Source organism: Siniperca chuatsi, linkage group LG23 (genome assembly GCF_020085105.1).
Source record: "Siniperca chuatsi isolate FFG_IHB_CAS linkage group LG23, ASM2008510v1, whole genome shotgun sequence".
Taxonomy (NCBI): Eukaryota; Metazoa; Chordata; class Actinopteri; order Centrarchiformes; family Sinipercidae; genus Siniperca; species Siniperca chuatsi.
Genome location: NC_058064.1, coordinates 4,493,203 through 4,513,374, shown reverse-complemented (window position 1 = coordinate 4,513,374; position 20,172 = coordinate 4,493,203). Strand labels below are relative to the sequence as shown.

Here is a 20,172-nt window from a genome sequence, read left to right as displayed (position 1 = left end):
GGTCTGTGTATATACTGCAGGGCTGATGAGGGAAAGTGGGAACTCACATTCATTTATCACTGAGAGCAATGCTCTCTTTTTCAGGAAAGCCCTGACCACATTCACACAGTTGCACATTCACACCTGGAAGCTGTCCAGTAAAACCACAGTTTGATCTGCTGGCCACTGAGCAGCTCCACTGGAGCAGTTGGGATTAAGGGCCTTGCTCAAGGGCACCTCAGTGGTGGTAAAGCGCTGCTTTTCACTTTCCCCACCCAGATTTCCCCAGATTTATCCTGCCGGTCCGGGGGACTGAACCACCAACCTTCCGGTCACGAGTTCGCTTCTCGAACAGTTTTAGAGCCACCACTGCCCTGGAAGAGGTGAGCAGGTGGGCAGGGAACTGCAGCAAAGTGGTTACTGCAGGTCAGGAGGGAGTGGCTGGATCTGAAATGACTGGAGAGTTAGTATGTGGCAGGGAAACAGGGCAGACAGGAGAATGTGTTAAGTTGTTATTCAGACATGAGACCAACATGTTAAATTGCCATCAGATGAAGTAAAGGAGTGCATGTCTGAAAGGGGACTTTAAAGACCATGTGATATGGACGAAAGCTCCACAACAAGCAAGCGAGCAAACTCTTGATCTGAAACCGTCTCCTAAAACCAACAAAGACTTGGGCTTTGGGATCCACTTGCTGCGGAGCTTTCAGGCATATCACATGGTCTTCAACACACATGGAGACCGTGTGATGCAGTCGGGGGCTCCACGGTGTCAGCAATAGATGATGATTATTAAGTTTTGGAACTTTCCATTTTACAGAAAAGAAAAAAAACCCACAATTGCATGAGAGCACGTTAGCAGCCACGTTAAATAAAACCGTATGTTGATAATAAAAAAAACTAAACTTGTGACTCACATATGGCAGTAATCTGAGTTTTATCACCTCATCTCTTACAAACGCTCTGGTAAAAATAGCAGTTCTATTTACACCCACACATTCCAGAAAAGGTTCCTATGTTTAATTAAAAATATCAGACAAGTCATAAAGTCTAACGAGATAAGTTCTCTTAGTATGTTTTGGCAACTACTGAATCAACTGAAGTCAGATCAACTTTTTACTAAAAGGACAACATGAACCTCACGTTCTTTATATACAAATTAATGTATAAGTAAACATTTTCATCGTTCTCCTTTCCAACCACCAGACCTAAGCTCGCTTGCTTTCCCTCCCCCTCACTCGTCCTCCGGTGCACTCCTCCTCTCCTTCTTGAACCTCTGCCTCCCACCTTTTTCCTCTCAGACTCACCCACAGCAGAGTTCTTGAAGCTCCTCACTGAGCCGCTCCAGGATAATGACCCGATTGCAGCTCTGCTATATAGCGTGATGCTGAACTGAAGGAGTAAAAGAAAAGAAACAGAAATGTAAATGCAGTTTTACTATGAGTGTTTGTGCACACGTGGATTCCCGCAGATTGTGAGATATTATCAATTAGTGACAAGTACAGTTTGAAAAGACAAAACATGAATTTTAACAGTGGAATCAATTGAACTTTCTTGTACAACCACTCAGTATTTCATATTCAGTCTGTGATTTCCTACATTACCCAGAGTGACTGGCAGCCCACAGAGAGCGGGGGGGAACAAGCTTGTTCCATTCAGCTGTGGGTTCAGTATGTAGGAGGAGAGTGCGATTATAAATATTTTTCCAGTCAAGAAAAAAACAACAGTGTCATACATACCACATGCTCAAACAAAACAAAGTCAACATGTCCTCCATAGAGGTCTGGTATTGACACCACAACCTAACATTTGGATTTATGATTTAGTTTAGATTCAGATTCAAGAGAGATTTTTGTTTTTGTTAATTTATAGTCAATAAATATTTAACAATAAATCTCTATTAGGAATCAGTAACTATTAGTCAGAATTATATATCCATCAAATAAACATGTGCAAGTGAGACTGTCCTTAATCTTATAAAAGATTAACAATAATCAGAAAACGTACAAAACATTACTCTTTTTGACAAAAAAAAGAGCGGATGGAAATAGCTCAGTTGTCATTGTTGCCAAATATTACCTTTGAACAGAGACAGATATACAGCCATGTGTTATCAAGTTACTGAACTTCCATACTTAGGTCACGTGACAACTGAGCAAACACCATCCACTGATGAGGACCATGAGATGTGGGTGAAAGCCCTGGAAAAAGCTAGTGAGTACACTTTGAGTTAAGATTATTTTTCTTTTGTTAAAAGGAGTAAGGTTTTATATGGAATTCCGTGTTTATTTTTCACCATGTAGAAGAACAGGGACAGTCTCACTTGCATTAGTGCACATTTATTTAATGGAGTTGTATTTGTTACAAACTGCTGTTTCCAAGGTGAAGATTTGATTATATGTCTTAATATTTTCATTTGATGTTCAACATGCCAAAAGACTGAAGACTTAAACTTTTAGGAAGCCAAACTGTAGCCACATTTTGGACTTCAGGTTCAGTAATCAACCAGGTCACTCTCTTTTGTCTCATGTTTGTTTGTAGTGTCAGAAACCTCACTTTCCAGCAGGGCTACCTGTGGAAAAAACTGCCAAGTAATAGATCTACTGACCTCTATTTCATCATAATATTCTTTAATTAGTTTGATTCAAAGCACTTTATATTGATTTTTGCAGAAGCAATTCTCTCTGTTAATTTGTTTTAGTAGATCACTGTGGCTGAATCGGCATTAGTTTATAATTGATGCATCGATTCAACAAATGGATCATTACACCCATGTATTTAATAGTTATAATGGGTTGTACGGTATATTTGTGTTTTATGTGTGTTTTAGATCATTAAGCTATGTGTTGACTTCTTTGTAGTAAAAGATTACCTTTTAATTTTTACCAGTGAAGCATTAAGACTTAATCATGACCTTCCAAAATGGCCTGTTATGATCTGTGGTGTACTGGATAGTACAGCTCGACCAGTACTTTATACAAAAGTTGTATAAAGCCTTTTGTGGCTCCAGAGGCAGCTGTGTGAAATCTGATAAATTGCCTTAAATGATGTCACTTGAGTCAGCGGTGGTTGGTGCTGAAGAAGTTTGAAAATGGGAAAAAAAAAAATCTCTGGGTGTGGAGAAGTGAGTTCACCAGACCTCTGTAGCCCGCTCCTCAGGCTGACAGCTCGATGCTACATTAGCTGTACTGTTGGTGGTCAAGTTGCATTGTGGGTAATGTAGGCACCAGGTTTTGACAAGAAAGAAGAATGCGTGAAAAATAAGACAATATCTCTGCTTCTGCTGCAGAAATGTTGATGTGTGTGAATGTTTTTTTTTTTACTTTCCATTGTGTTGTAGGCGATGTTATAGGAGTGTAATGCTAAATTGGTGGAGTACTATTTTAAGACCAATACGGTATATAAGTGAGAGTGGCACATTTTACAGATGAAAAATGGAGACACTTTCTAAATTGTAATTTCTTGTTTCTTATCTGCTGAAAGTGATAAATGTTTACGGCATAGTACACTGGTGTGAAATTATTGTGCTGTACAGGAATCAATTTGTTGGAAATATTGGAAAATTGGGAATATTTGGACATTATGTCAAGTTTCTCAACAGGAATGAGAAAAATGGTTCAATGGATGGATCCTTAATATGTGCTGGACTGTGTTTCACTGATGGATTGTTCCTTTACCAAAGACAAAGACGAGCTTTGATTAGTCAGTCTGACAACATGACTGACAAGATATCTGATCTCCTGTCAATACTGTTGAACCGTTACATCTGTCACCACCTTTAACTGAAACTATTGAAACCACAGCAGCTGAATATGAAACATAAACTCCCTGTCTGCTCCCATTCAGGGCTTCCCTTTAAATCAAACGTCTGTTTACTCCTCTGTTGTCATGACTCTGAATTCACGTAAGACCGGAGGAAAATCATGCAAAGCGGACGTTTGATATGTGGTTGCCAGGCAACAGTATAAGGTTTTTCAGAGTGACTCAATACAAAGTGAGAGTTGTGGAAGCAAGTGTGTGTGTGTGAGAAAGCTATTAAATGAATTCAGCTGCACACATAGAGAGCTGGTGAGGCACGACACATTTCGCTGCTGAATACACTCTGAATGTGAATCACTGCCTTTATGAATTTCTACTGGCTAATGTTACACAGGGAACACAGCAAATGAATCAGCACATCAGGCCATGTGCTGCATGCATGACTAACACAGCATTACTTCCAATTATGTTGCTACATGAAACAACTATCATCACCACATAGGGGGTAATTTCATATATTTTGCCACCAGGAACTGTTCTGCCAATAAAATACCGTCCTAATGGCTCTATCATCTGATATATAGAGTTTTAATGTTGCTGCTGACAGTGTTTTCCATTTCAGTTTGTTTGATAAACTAGTGCCTGTCACACTCACTACCATAATGTCATTTATTTTATCACTTTTCCACCGAGATAACTCCTAAAAAGATTAGCAAGGATGTGTCAGTAAGGTGTAGTTCTAAGTTTAAATCAGATCTTAAGAATTTCATTGTAATAATTGAAAATTGGTTTTCATTTATTAGGCCTTTTTCTCTCCGATACTCATTCCCGATCCGATACCAGTGCTTTCTTTTCCTCAAAATAAAATCTGTGTACCTCACTGTATAAAGGTAAAGTATATGCAAGTCTGCAGCCCTCCCAGGATGAATGTAACTGATAGCAGAAACACAAAATTTTACAATGACATTAACAAAACAACTCTATTTAATGTGAATCTGTTAACATTTGGCCAATACCCAATCCGCTTGATAAGGTCAGTATGCATATATATAAGCCGATGCCGATGTGGCAGATCGGATTGGTGCATCCCTACTAATGGTTTAAGAAAGTGGTTCCCAACATGGGGGTCGGCACCCTCTTAAGGGGTCAAGAGAAAAATCTGATGGGTTGCAAGATGATCAACAGGAAAGGGAACAAATACATACAATTTTTGCTTCAAGAAATGATGATTATTTGGGACTTCTCTAATCTTTGCTTTTTTTGTTGTGAAATACTGGATTGTCTTACCTCCTCACAACTTTGGAGCAGCATAAATTAAATTTCTGTCTTTTTACATTTACATTTAATCATTTGGCAGACACTTTTACTCAAAGCGACGTACAAATGACGTACAATCCAAGCCACGTTTATCTTATTCAGTATCTCCTCTTTGCTGTTTCTGAACTCTGCTCCGTACATACCGAACTCGCTCTAATGATTGATAGCTGTGGATATCGAACCTCAATACTATTTTTGTACTGACCAAAATGTGTCTGTAGCACAGAGTATTAGAAACTGCCAAAAGCATCGAAAGCAGGCATCAAATGTCTGGTCATATTCACAATCCTGTTTACTTGGGGTTAAAGGTTAGGGTTCCCTGAGATAGATTAAGAAATTACTAATTTTCTGAAAATATTTAAGCAATTTTAGACTATATTGTTTAGGCAAAAGTCTGGCACAGCTGCTTTTGTTTAGACAACATCCAACATTTGAGAACTTCGTTCTCCTTTGTCTCCAAATCCCTTTTTTAATCCCTTTTTTTTCATTTAATAAACGTTTTTACATTTCCCAAAGTAAGGTATAGAGGTAAGATTTTGCATCAGTACCGAAACTCAGGTATTGTATCAGCACAGGTATCAAAACATTTCAAATGATTCCCAGTTCTACTGATGCTTCAGGAACCCCAAACCAAAATTTAGGAAATTGAGTGTGATAGTTCATTCTTGACCTTAAAAATAGTAGTTTAGAAAATAATCTCGACTAAAGGTCCGCTTACTAGCTTTTTCCACAGCTTTCAGCCACATCTCACATTAGCAGAGTTTACTACTAGAGAAACTCCTTCCACTGATGCAGACAATGAATGACAATGAATGCTCCAGATGAAGCTAGTAAGTAGACTTTGAGTCAAGATAATTTGGTCAGACTGGTTTAGGAAAGACTGCTTTTTCTGTTAGCACACTGGTCTCATGGGATAACCTGTCCTGTCACCTAAAAAGCCAAACAAGTAAAACCCCCTTCACTTCAAGTAATCTCCTCATTCCTGCCTGTAACTGCTTTAACTGAACCAACTTTCCTTTAATATCATTCAGTTTCTGTTTGTGCCCGGGCTTGTTTTATTATTCTGTTTATTTAACAGGGTGTTGCTGGAAAAGTCTGTCTGCTCAGCCAACCTACCCTGTATAAATAAAGCTTAAATAAATGTGACTAATTCTAGATATACGTAAGTAGCTTCTGAATGAAGGATTGTAACTTTATGGCCGTGTGCTTTGTGCATGCAGAGAAAACAGAGGAATGGCTTCCTTTGAATGAAAAGACATTTTATTTCAAGCAAAAGAGATAAATTACAGCTTTTGTTTACACACTTCAGTTTCTATTTTTACTCTCGGTGGCATTTTGCTTTGCTTTGTTTTGTTTTGAAAACAGTGTCTCATTTCATGTGTAATTGCACTGTCTGGTTTTTGTGGAATACATTAGTGTCCGTCAAAACTATTTCTTTTTTTTATACCGCAAAATAGTTTGAGACAAGTAATTTTATAAAACATCATGATTTGCATTATTTGACATCCTATTATTACTCTAGTGGTCACATGTTGAAACAGAATTATATTTGTTCACGTCTCAAAAATTTAATGATTTTATGACCAATTTTCTGACTTAGGTCTTTGTTTCACCTGCATATATTAGTCAGTAATTACCCAATATGTTACCATTAAAAGAAAAAGAAACATTATCATGTAACTGTCAGAAGTGCTGTAGCTCCTGCAGTTCCCAACCTTTGTGTACCGCAGCCCTGTGAGATGAACTCAAGTGCCCCATCGTGCCTTGTTCCATGTGTTCATTTGAATTGATTTTAAAATGGTTGTTCATTACATAAAAGTGGAAATTGTTGCAGTATTTTTTTAAATTGAACTGACAATGTTTAGGTTATTTGGTCAAGTTTGCAATCGTACTACATCGACATCTCTGCTAATTAACTAGTTTTCATCATGGATGTATTATAAGAACTCTAAATACACCCATGGTTTTCATGCACTCTCAGTCACAACACGTAGTATTCAAGTGTTACAGATGATTCAAATTCCATAAAATTTTTTTATCAAATCGTAATTCAGTCTTTTCAAATTAGTCAAGCTATTCCAAAATCTTTCCACGTACCCCTTGGCAACTGCAGAAGTAGCCCCTGGGGTGCAAGAATCACTGATTTACAACCAGGGGTATAACCACTCCTTCATAATCAGTTAAAAGGTAAACAGTTGAGATGATGGTGATGAATGGCACTAACGATGTTAGTGTTATATTGTTTCAACAGAGCAGCAGAGAGAAGTGTGGTTCCTCTTTAACTGTGACTTTGTTCTGTTAACCACAGTGAGGTCTGACTTCCTATATCTCACCATGCATGAGGGAGCATCTGTTAACCTGTGATACTCCTTGTCACAACTGTGGCTTTACATATGAAGACCTTGTCTGCAGAAATTTGTTTTTATTGTTATTAGCAGGGTTATTCACTTAAAAAGGTATAGCAACACTCTCCGTGTATAAACAGTGAGTTTAGGATGAACTAGAAGCTTGCTTGTGTTGTAAGTTGCCAGAGCAAACACTGTAAACAAGATAACTCGTCTTTAAATGTTCATTGTTTGCGTGTGAGATGATGTGGACATGTTTAAATTAAAGCTCTTACAGCAGTTGAAGTGTCGGTTGAAAGGGATTGAAATGTTTGCTGAAGTGTAAAGAATTAATGAGCAGATCTTTATTATTTATTTATTATTTAAAAATATTCAAGTGGAAAAATAACGAGAATATGGCTTATTTGTTCCTTAGCAACCTTAGGGGATGCAAAATAGGTGAAAATATTAAATTATTGGGTGCATAGTGAGATATATAGATAGAGATATATAAATATGAGAGAGAGAGAGAGAGAGAGAGAGAGAGAGAGAGAGAGAGAGAGAGAGAGAGAGAGAGAGAGAGAGAGAGAGAGAGAGAGAGAGAGAGAGAGAGAGAGAGAGAGAGAGAGAGAGAGAGAGAGAGAGAGAGAGAGAGAGAGAGAGAGAGAGAGAGAGAGAGAGAGAGAGAGAGAGAGAGAGAGAGAGAGATTCAAATTAGCTGAGCCACTCCACATGGTTGGGAACCCCTGATATACTGTAGATGATAGTTCAGTTATTTGTTTGACGTTATCAATGATTAAGATTGGAACTGATGACTACCAGCTAATAATGAGCCAACAGATTCCACACTTACTAATAGATAATTCATCATAAACCATTAGTTACTTGTTATTCAGCAGCAGAAAGTAACTAAAGGCATTCACTCAAGTAATGTGTATGTACTTGTACTAAATTCTTCATGTAATGCAACATATATAAAATAACAGCAGCAATTATGACTTACTTTACTTTCAGTACTTTTAAGTAAAATGTACTGATAATACTTGTGATAGAGTATTTTTACATTGGGGATTTGCTACTTCCTCCTGTAATCTGGGGACATTTCTAAGGGATTTGCTGCAGTGGTCCTCCAACTGGATCTGTTGTGAACATAACTAAATTTTTACCAGTAGAACACATTATGCTGTCACAAGCATTCAGTGTCAGGTAGTTGTAGTAGTAACAGGACATATTGTGAAAGAAAGTTAATAACAAATGGGTAAAAATCAATAGAAATTTATTTTCTTACTTATCAAAAATATCTGCAACACATTTGCATAGATGGACACAAAATAGCTTACATGATTGTTTCATGTGATTGTAACAATGAGAAGTGAGCACAACTGGGTACAAAGTATTTTAGAGGGTGTGATTTTCCCTCTATAAACACAAACTGAAGTGTAAATGTAAATAAATGCAGATCCCAGTTTCTGTTTGAGATATAACTTCAACATCTTTTAGGGGTTTGTTTCAGTGGAAATGTAGTTAATGTTGACATTATGATATAAATGTATTACTTTCTCTACATTCAAACAGATAGTTTACTACTTATAAATTACAACATAACAATAAATATTCCAAATATATTACTTCTTGGTTTGTTAAATACTTTTCAAATATATTTTTTCAGAACCAATCATGTCACACAAAAGGGGATATCGCTGTATATTTAATAGTTATTTAACTTAAATGCTATAATGCTCCTCTATCACAAATAAAATGGAAATGAAAAGCAAGAAATAAACACAAATGTCTTCAGAAATGAGTTTTCAGCTTCTCAAAAAAACTTCTTCACAGATCAGTAAAGCACACGGATCGACTCCGATGTGTTTTGTTCTGCCGGAGTCGGCAGTGGGGAAGTTTTTATGGGTACTGCATCACAGTTTCACACTAACAGTATCCCAGAAATGAATCCTTCAACTTCTCCTGTTGTAACTTAGTTTGTGTCTTTCCAATGCAACCGCTCCAAAAAATATCCCTTCTTCTTGCAAGTTGGAAATCTGCAAAAACTCCACATTGCCAAAACTTCCAAAGGTTTTCCACCAGGAGGCACCTAATCCAACATTTCCCAGTCGTGCGCGACCACATTTCTTTTGACTGACCGGGTGTTCAGTGGGTAACTTGATGTTTTTGCTCCTCGATCAGTTGGCATACTGTCTGTAAAAGGCAACCTTGACACGCTCTATCTGGTGACACAGTTTGATGGCGGGGCCGAGCTTCAGGTCCATACACTCCTGTACAGTTGGCAGAGTTAGCAACAGCAGGGCCTGACCGTCGATGTCCTGCAAAGGAAGAAGATACAAATAAATATTTAAAGGGAGAAAGAGAAGAGTTCCACTGATTCTGGCTTTTGAAGCTTTTTACTCATTTTTCGGCTCAAACTGGCTGACTCCTGGTGTGCATTATACTTTCCCTTCCTCTCTCAGCATTTTACCACCATTCAGACTCAATGCTTTTGTTTGTTTGTTTTTTTACAGCTTTTTACCAAAAATTCACAGATTGTTTTTTTTAAGAGAGATTATTTTTATGTCCTCACAAATCCAAAAATTGTTGTTGTTGTTCATGCTGCAAAAAGATGCTATTTACTGCAGTTTAAAGAAAACTAGGTCCTTTGGCCATTTAGTCCAGCCTAGGAAATGCTTCTGGTCATAAAAAGTAATGAGAATAAAAGAGGAAAAATGCAAATTAGCCTCTAAAAAAGTAAAACAAATCAAGCATATGTGGTGGAAATGTTTTGTAAATCCAGTTTTCACCCACATTTTATTGCATTATTGATTTTCTTTTTAATCTTGATTTTAATTCCCAGAATTAAACCTGAAAATAATAAAACAGTAACCATCAAGACAGAGAGGATTTTGATCAGCATGTTGTCAGGCTCATTTGACGCCATGAGCTGAAGAAATATCTAATCAAACACTCGTCAAGGGTGGTGACTGACCTCCTGATATCTGAGCTGTAATAAAATACAAATATTGGCTCAATATGTTGCAAGTGGAAAACACTGGGGGAGGGGGGATCAGAGAGAGTAAACTTACCTGTTTCTTACTTAAGAGATGATCTGAACAATGGTGCGTGCATGTGTGCTCTTTTATGTGTTTGTGTTAAGGAGGAGTTAAGGACCTTGAAAGTGAGGATATTTTTGTAAAGTGAGGACATTTTGTCTGGTTAGGGATGTAGTTGTGATGGTAAGAGTTAGGGGCTAAAGAATGTATTACGTCAATAAGTGTCCTCACGTGTGTGTGTGTGTGTGTGTGTGTGTGTGTGTGTGTGTGTGTGTGTGTGTGTACCTGCTCCTGGAAGATGTTGGCCAGGGACGCACAGTCAGTAGAGTTGATAAACTGAACGACTTCGTCTACGCTCCACTCCAGAGGATTTCTGTCCAAAACCAGCTGACCCTCCTCCTCCTCCACCTGACACACACACACACACACACACACACACACACATAAAAGATGACACTAGTTGAATATGTCGTACAATGCTGTACAGGCTGTATTGTGCGTTCATTATACAACCGATAAACAATAAGTAATTGTGTGTACATTTTATCATTCACTTTGCAACCACAAACTTGCAAGGAACACAGTTAATGTGGCCAAAAGTAAGCTGCTTCACTTTGTTTGCTGCCTAATGCTACTTGAAAATGTCCTGTGGTCCATATGCTTTTTCAGAGAATAAAATTGTCAAATATAAAACATTTTGGACGTTTTTTTGTGTTGTTTGGCAAAGTATCATCCATTATCATCATTATTGATTAATCTCAAGATTTTGAGTTGCTCTATATAATGCAAAAAAAAGAAAAGAGCCAAAAATAAACCAAATGCCTGTCAGAAGTTATAGATTTGAATGATAAATGGCTTAAATGTGCCAGAGCTGACATGTATTATTTTCTTGTCAATGCCCTAATCAATACAAATTTCATTGTAGTACTAAACAGGACACATGCGTGCTACTGACCACTGTGAGGGCTGAACCTCCATCAGTGTGCCGTCTCTCTGTCTGCACCTGCATGTCTTGTCCTTTAGCTGGCTGGTACTTGTTGTTCTGGTTGTAGGCCGACAGCGAGCGAGTCGACCTCCTGCGGCGCTCAGGGGCCTCCTGGCTGCCCGTAGTGTTGCCGACGCTGAACGCTCTGCGCAGAGTCGCGGCCCGGCGAGGGCGGCTGCTGGTCACCTCCACTGAAGAGGCGTCAGTGTGGTCCTCGCGTGGCTCCGAGCTGGTGCCTTCACTGCCCGACTGCAACGCCATCTCTTCATCCTCCTCTCCCTCGTCACTGTCCTGAAGGAGGAAGTAAGGCTCATAATCAGAGAGGTGAGGTGCACCTGTTGTGTTTTGGCTTCAGTCTGGTGGTGGCAAGACCTCTGACGCCGCTCACTTGTTCGTTGTTGCTCCAGAAATCACTTGAATCAATTTTAATGTCATTAAAATTCTTGGGTGTTTAATGTATCTCAGTTTGTCGCTCTGGAAAGATTCAGAGCTAATAAAATATCATCATCCATGCAGACAACATCCATTTTTATGCATATTTTTATTCATTTAGCAACCCATTTAAATTGATCTTTCATGAATGATGAGACTTTTAAACTTATTGTGCTTTTAGATATTATTATATTTTAGATATACTATGTGTCAACTAGATGATACTCAAATATTCTGTCGTGTACCATTATGAACCAGTTTCATATTGCAGCTATTTAGACACTTATTTAAATAATTTTTAAATCATCAATCAGATCTTTTTTTTCAGTCATAATACGCTGCTACTGTACTATGTTTAGCAGTCATTAAAAGGGAAGTTGTATCTAAACAGGAAACGGGCGTCAGCATCTAAGCGTCTGTTGATAAACACACAGAATTTGAAGTTAAATACCTTTTTGTGTGAAACGACACCTACTACCACACCAGTTTTGGCCAGTTGGTATAAAAATGTATCCTGCTGTTTCTTGCCTCTTGAACATCATATCTGTAATATTTTGTCTGAATCATTTTATAAAAGTTTTATAGTTTGTCTGTTGTTTTATAACAACAGACAAACAGCCAAAGTGACGGTCAAACCCGACCACTCTCCAGCTCCTCAGTGTCTCATTGGTGTCACACAGGAGGAGATATCTGAGCCGGGCAGAAACAGAGGTGAGATAAGTCTGAAGTTCCTTGTTAGTGACGTTAGGCATGACTCATGTTGTCCTCAGTGCTTCATGTTTCCACTAAGGGCAAGGATCGAGAGTTTAGATAGGAGTCAGATGAGTTTGTTATCTAGGGTTGGGTTCCGATAGCCGGCTCCAAGTTGGTAAAATACCCAGATTTGTCAAGTTCTGCTAGAGTCTCTTATTTAATCTTCACTGGGGTTTTTTATAGCAAAGAGAAATGTACAAAACATTCAGGTAGTTATTAAGCAAAATAGCAAATATATACCTGGAAACACTTGTCGGTCAATATTTGAGTTGTAGTTAAGTTATCAATCATAATATTTAAAACTGTTAGTCAAAATTGATGAAAACTGAACCTAAATACATTTGATATAGGATTAGTATTTGGATTTATTAAGCTACTTGTTTCAGATTCAATAAAACTATCAAACCCCAACTGTATTGCTGCCACAGCTCTAGAGCTCAAACTATTAATTGATTAGTTGATAGACAGAAAATTAACCATCAGTTATTTTGATAATTGACTAAAAGTCATTTTTCAAGCAAAAATGCCAAACATTACCTAGTTCCAGCTTCTCATTTGTGAGCCATTGGCTGTTTTTGTAATATGTTTGGGATTTGGACTGTTGGTTGAACAAAACATTACAACTACTGATTATTTTCATGATCGATTAATTGTTTAAATGTATATCTTTTGACTGATATTCAGTTTGCAATGATATAAAACAGAGAGAAACAGAAAATCCTCACATTGGAGGAGCGGGAACAAGCTCATTTTTTGGAATTTTTGCTTGAAAAATTACTCAAATGATTAATAAATTATCAAAATAGTTGCCAGTTAATCTTTTGTTGATCAACTAATCAATTAATCGACTAATTGTTTCAGCTCTACAAAACAAGCAACATTTTATAGACCCAACAATGAATTGATTAATCAATAATGGATATATTCATTTGTTGCAGCCCTACTCTGCTCAATCACATAATATTTCTCTTGGTGACCAAAACCAGCTGCCAACCAGTCTGACCAATAAACACTCCACATTTTAGCAGTAAAACATATAAATACACCCCTAAAAACAATAATTCAGTTGAACATCACACATAAAACCCAAGAACACATCCAAAATTGAGGGCCTTTAATTGGTGCGACCAAGATGTAAATTATGAGTGTGTAAACTTGTCTGAACTAAATTAAAACTCTTAGCTGAGCTACATTTCCTGCCTGTGAAGCTCCTCTTCTTCCTGCCTCCGTCATTTATAGGGATGTTTATATTTATACACTCGATTATGACTGTACACTCAGTATCTGCCTATTGCGGGAGCTGACAGGACGCCCGTTAACACAATATAAGAGAGGGAGAAAGAAGAGAGACAAGGCGGAAAGTGAAGAAGAGACACGTTATCTAACCTGTGGCGAGCCAGCAGGAGTGTAGTCCACAGCGGACGAGCGTCTTTTCTTCTGCACAAAGATAGCTTTCCTCTTCTTTCTGCGGCGCGTCGGCTTGGCCAGGTCTCCCTCTGCTGTCTCCTCTCCTCCCATCGGCTTGGACAGCTTCCTCTTCTTCCCATAGTAATAGGCTGCGGACGCATAGCAGATGTCAAAAACAATACACCCAAAACAAATCTTAGCTACTCATCAGAGGCAATTATACACTCTGCAGCGTCACAAGCTTTGATTTGGGTCCTCTTCATAGCTGTGGTGTAGGAAGTGATGCGTCTAATTACAGAGACTCACTGTATTTGGTTTTTGTCTGAACGGAGCAGTTCTCTGGGCACTTGTCGGTGACGAGGACGGGACCGAAGAGGTTCGGGCAGCACTGCAGTTTCACACACACCTTACGGCAGAAGTCCGGGATCTGGTCTGCGAGGCGGACTATCTGGATGGTGGAGCGATAAGTTTTCCCTTTATATCTGGAAAAAAGAAAAGAAAGAGGGAGCAGGGAGGGGATGTCATGACATTGTCAGCCAGTGATTACACTTTTATTTATGAGAACAATGCATAATTAAACTATCTGTAATCCATCAACGCACTCGACAATAAATGACGATTGTCTGCGCAGTAATGATGTGAAAGTGGGCTGTTTTAGGAGAGCCGGTGTGAATTCAGATCGTCTAGCTGATGAATGCTATACAGGAGAGCGGAGTGTGACGCAGGGTCAATTTTGCAATCTCCCATCTAATGGCTATGGTAAGGAAAGGTGAGCTGATCTGTTGGCAGCGCTCAAGGACAAGTCTGATCTGATGTGGCTGTTCTGAAATCAGTCAGTTTTTCAGGTTTTAAACTTCCATAATAAACAGACAGAAGAATAAAACAATACTAAAACTAACGAAATAATATTCCAAATAGCTTCTCTTGTGGTTCAGATGTACATGAGCTTAACTGTTCTGTTTATAAAACTAAAAGCATGTCATTTAACCAATTTTTAAAACATGGGGAACCTGATCCCTGGTTCAAGGAATATATTCTTACTACAACCATTTCCAGCATTAAAGCATAGGTTCATAGTTTTTCAAGTATTATTCAAGTCTTAAAATAACAGTATGGGGCGCTGTGGATTTTGAAACAGGTTTTTCTTGCTGTTATCGTTCCACCTGTTCATACTTCCTCATGTGCTTTCAGTGTAAGTGATAGGGGACAAAATCCATAGTAGTTGTTATATGCAAAAACATATCCCAAAGTTTATATTCAGATAAACTTTGGGATGTGAGGCTTGAGCAGTCAAAGTTAGTCAAATCAAGTGGATGTTTTCCAAAGAAACACTCTTTTTAGTATAAAATTCCCTCTTTTGTACCTGATCCCAAACAGACCTGTGGAAAAACTACTAAAACTGATGTGCGTTAATACATCTTCAAAACAGGAGACCTTATCTCAAAGATACCCGAGGACTGTCAGAACTGGCCTGGACTAGATCTGAAGATAATTAGATTTGATCCAAATGTTTAACGGTTAATAGATTATCAAAATTGTTGGCAATACATTTTCTGTTGATTGACAGAGCTAATACATATCTTAAGAATCAATGTAAAGTCATCCCAAAAAACTATTTTTGTCCTGCCATGATTAATAGAACAGGACCTTATCCGACCCGATTCTCCTGAATAAAATTTGGACCCAAACCCGACTCGGGGTCCAGCTTGAGTCTCTGTCACTAGGGCCTGTGGTGAAAACCTCTGGGGGAAAACTCCATTTCATGTCACATTATTTAAAAATTCCTGCAAACAGATCAGGTTGAAATTCCTTAGAAAACCATCTAAATATTAGAGCCAATCAAAATAAAAACAGGACAAAACCATAAATTCCCTCTGTGACCTTACACCTATCACCATCATGGTGATACTGAAGTTTTTGTTGTTGATTAATTGAACTGGATTGTGGACTGAACCTTCTACACACCAGTCAGAATGACTTGGCTCTCTGGGCAGTAAATGCCCCAGAAAATTAAAAGTAACTCCTTTGTTGAGTTGTCAAAACATTCATGCATGAATGTGATCACTGTGCTCCGCAGCCCACCGCAGGTGACTTACTAGAACCTATGACTGGCCAGTTCTTTCTCGTTTCAGCCAGAAAAACGGGGCAGTTTTTGATTAGAAAACACAGAGCATGCAGCCTGAAGCTGTGGAATAATTTGGCTCCATGCAGCCAGGAGTGGAAGAAAATGCAGACATCATACAAACCACTGCAGCAACACAAAATAACATAAAAAATTCAATGGAGGGGTGCAAAATGGACTCGTAGGGACAGAGAGAGGAAAAAACACCAGGCTCTTCTGTGAGGCCTACTACTGATTTTTAACAGTGGGGAAGATGTGATGATAGTCGGATTTAATATGATTTAGAACACATTAAGTATGAAAGCCAATAGGGCATGTAATTTTATGACTTCATAGCTGAATAAAATGACCCCTGAAAATGACCGAGTCAAAGGGGTGGAAATCTGTTCTAGCCTCTTTTTTTTGGTGAACGTTTTCCTGCACTTCTTTGTATTTTGGTTTCCTCACTTGGCTTTGAGGGTCTCCTCTTGGCAGTCCCAGCTCTGATCCTCCAGCTCCTGCAGCTCCTTCAGAACTCGTCCAGGCTTGTAGGCGGCGTTGATCAGCATGCTCAGCAGCTGGAGGCAGAAGCAGAGTTCAGATTTAAAAAAAAATAAACTCCCGGTTCAAGTGCATGTACGTGTGCATGCACAAACACAGTCTCTAGAGAAATTAAGAGGCTGTTTTGCTAAGCGGTAGTGGAGGTGTGTATGTGTAAACACACTTGACTGACAGTTCCTCACATTAAAATGAAGGTACTGCTGGGAAACTGCAGGTGGTTAACAAGACATCACTGTCTCCCCCTCCATCTTTCACCTCCTCCCTCTTTCAATCGCTGTCGCCCCTCCTCTCCCTTTGAAAGTGTGTAACTCTTTGAATAAACCCGCACCTCTCTGTCTCCCCCCACTGCTTTTGACATCAGCCCACCTCTTTGAGGACCAGCGTGCATTTCCCGGGCCCGACGGCCTGCGGCAGCTCTGCAATGCGTCCCTTGTTGAGGTACGGTCCTGAGAAACAGCGGTGGTTGACAAAAATCTTGGAGCAGCAGTATCTGCCATTGGCTGAGCCTGGGATAGAGGAAGGACCATAAACAGGAATGTTTATGGAAATGAATAGAAATATAGTACATTTTATTACATTTTTCCCTTTACCATATCATATACAACAAATATATGCCCAATAGGGAATGAATCATCACTACATTGAGTCATCTATATAAAAGCACAAATAAACATGAACCATGGTTTGTAGCGTCTGAGATCTAAGAATACAATTAAACAAACCTAAAGATTTAGTCTCGGCTCTAATGTGTGTTTGTTGAAATGTTTGAGAAGTCCTGAGCTTCTGTAGTAAAACCCCATTTCAGTCAAACACAGACTGACTACACACTAAAAAGCCACATCAGAGTCCATCTAATTGCCGTAGTGGACGCATGGCTCTTCTCTAATGTGGAACTCACACCTCGTATTCAAACTGTCTCACCTACAGCTTTTCTCTTGTGATGTGAAACTTTATTTAAATAACCGTCAGAACTGATTTATATTTTCTGATAGTTGTACATTTTGATCCAACAATTTCTGTGTGTAAAAGGGCCTTTTAAATGAACTGGGAGCCAATGTAATGTGACCAGGACGACAAGGATCAGATTTTTGCGTTCACACAGGTCGTCAATATCAGTTGGATCAGTTTCTTCTTTTAAAAGTCACTTTTATAAACGTGTTTTCTTGTAAATGTCTGAAAATGTGGTTTCAAATCTTAAGTATTTCTATAATAATAATAATACTAAATCACAGTTAAAGTTAGGAAAAAAGATATTTAGTTATTTATAAAGACAACTCAGCGAATCTGCTTCATCAGGACTGTGTGGGTGTGGTTTGATCAGATTTCATTGACAGTGTTCTGGCAAAACAACCCCACAACTGTCATCAGATTTGGATTCAAATGTTGCTAAATCCTGAATTTTGCAAAGAAATGCGTGGGGTCCCGTTCTTCCAACTGAGCCCCACCCATTCCTAACCATAAGAGGAGCACAGAAATAAATAAATATAGAAATCTCTCATGTGAAATAACCAGAACTATTTTATTTTGGCAGAAATTGCTCAGAGTAAAAAGCGGATTAAGAAAATAGGTTTTGAGGGGCTTTAACAGCACATCCTTTGTTCTTTTAATGTCTACCTTTTCCTATTTTGCTGCCTAAGAAGCTGTATGTTTTATTGTTTGTCTTATTCTCTTGTATATCAGTATTATGTGACCGAAAGCATTTCACCACACAGGTGAATGCAGAGTCAAACTGGGCCGAGAGTACGTCCTGTTCATGCGACTTCCCCCCTCAGAGATGAATTAGGGTCGACAGAACAATGCTGCGCTCCGCCCTTCCTGCAGCCCCTGACTACCGCTGGCACCTGGAACCGCACCGCTAGGGGTGAATAGTAATTAGGTGAGGTGATGAATATGCATGAGCGAGTGGGTGGTTTTAAACAGGGAACCTTGGAAAAGAGGGCAGGGGTCTCCTGGAAACAACGCTAAGCCCACCGCTCACTTTGTGCTTGAACATACATGTTGTTTACATACAGATCCACCAACACTGTTTCTTCCAGTATTGGTTTGCTGAAATGCATTAAAATACAAAAACTTTGCTTGGGCTCCCACCATCCTCTAAATAAGAACTAAGTATTTTTATCTGGCACTTGTTTTCTAAATGTCTGGCTTTAATCCCATCGGTTAAGATTTTTTACACTTATTGAAATCTTGGATGCAGCGCCACTGGTTGCTGCGGCTTTACCACCAATTCCATTGGGCAAACAGACCAGATAGTTTTAAACAAATCCCAGGTAAATCCAGTTATCTTAGGCACTTCTTTGGAAGTGCCTAAGATAACTGGCATTGTAAAACTGTGCACAAGGCACAAAGAACATGCTGAAGTATCTGCCAAGTCATTACAATACATTACATGTTTCAAACAGGTGAAAATGTCAACATATACATTTATTTTCACCTCCAAATAAATGGCTTACATAATATGTTTAACCTGAAGGCTTATCTAAAACCTGTGTGACTGCTTGTGTGGTTGGCTGCCACGTGCACTTAGTTGTAAAGCTGTGTCTTATAATAGAAAATTATCTTTAATAAGAGACTCACTTTAGAACACTTTGACATGGTTTAAAAAAAAGATTTCTGGCTCTGTGTTGTTGTTTGTGGGTGTATTTTTCTTGTTCCAGCTGATAACTGGCCAAATACAGACAGCAGTTCCAGTGTAGCTACAGTAAAATCTGATAGCAGAACATTTTTTCAGCTTTCTATTGCATTAGTGATAGATGAGGATTTCCTTTGCAGCACCATTCATTAAACACACATGGGGAAAAAAATCTTCATTGTGTATATTTTTGTGGTATATTGTTCCATGATAGAAACAAACCAAACCTTCACTAAAGAGGAAATGAGGCTCAATAGGTCACAGTGCAAACTGTAGCCGCAAGTTGTATCTTGTTGTAGCTGCTCTTTGTGTTCTTTATTGTTCTTTTGAATCAACTCAGGAACACACACAACATTATTCTGTCACCACCACTTAGATAACTTACTACATTGTCAGTATCACTTTCATCACCTACATACGGACAACACAGGATTGTGGATTGTGTTGCCAAAAGGCACACAGCACAAGGTAAAATACGCAGAGAGAGACAAAATACTCGTCTCTTTTTAGGAGCACTGTAATAAATGTAGCACTTAATTATCATCTAGGCCAAACTGTGTTTCTTTTTACTATTCCCTGTTAATGACTCCCACGCATGTTTAAACACAAGACCGTTTATAGAAGATAGCACACATAACACACTGTAATAAATGATGAAATTGATGAACATTTATAAGGGGATTTGCTGTGAATGAGTGAGTCACAATGGTTATTAATTAAGCCTTGAATGGCAAAATAAGTTTAAAGTCTATCACTGATGCAGCCTGTGAGAGAACAAAAAACACTCTTCTTTCTTGATATCATTACTTTCCAACTCAACTGTAAATGTTCTGTCATGTCTGAATAAAGACATGTTATGTACACCAATGTCTGAATGACAA

The 20,172-nt window shown here is 38.7% G+C and overlaps 2 protein-coding genes across 5 annotated transcripts in view; one reads left to right on the top strand and one right to left on the bottom strand.

The window, feature by feature from the left end:
- tbc1d30 (TBC1 domain family, member 30) overlaps nt 1–18,734 on the top strand; it is a 96,357-nt gene extending 77,623 nt beyond the window's left edge. Inside the window, exon 18 of the transcript XR_006376834.1 lies at nt 18,372–18,734. The gene's annotated coding sequence lies outside the window, so the exon portion shown is untranslated. The remainder of the gene's footprint in view (nt 1–18,371) is intronic.
- The window catches only part of sfmbt2 (Scm like with four mbt domains 2), a 45,096-nt gene continuing 33,562 nt past the window's right edge, over nt 8,639–20,172 (bottom strand). For 2 of the 4 annotated variants that reach the window (XM_044186226.1, XM_044186227.1), the window contains 7 exons: nt 17,026–17,165; nt 16,567–16,676; nt 14,304–14,479; nt 13,977–14,146; nt 11,376–11,696; nt 10,706–10,828; nt 8,639–9,700 (listed from right to left, as the gene is read on the bottom strand). In XM_044186226.1, the coding sequence (XP_044042161.1) occupies nt 9,560–9,700; nt 10,706–10,828; nt 11,376–11,696; nt 13,977–14,146; nt 14,304–14,479; nt 16,567–16,676; nt 17,026–17,165 (1,181 nt within the window). In that variant the 3' untranslated portion in view covers nt 8,639–9,559. The remainder of the gene's footprint in view (nt 9,701–10,705; nt 10,829–11,375; nt 11,697–13,976; nt 14,147–14,303; nt 14,480–16,566; nt 16,677–17,025; nt 17,166–20,172) is intronic. The other 2 variants (XM_044186228.1, XM_044186229.1) reach the window with 1 other exon arrangement.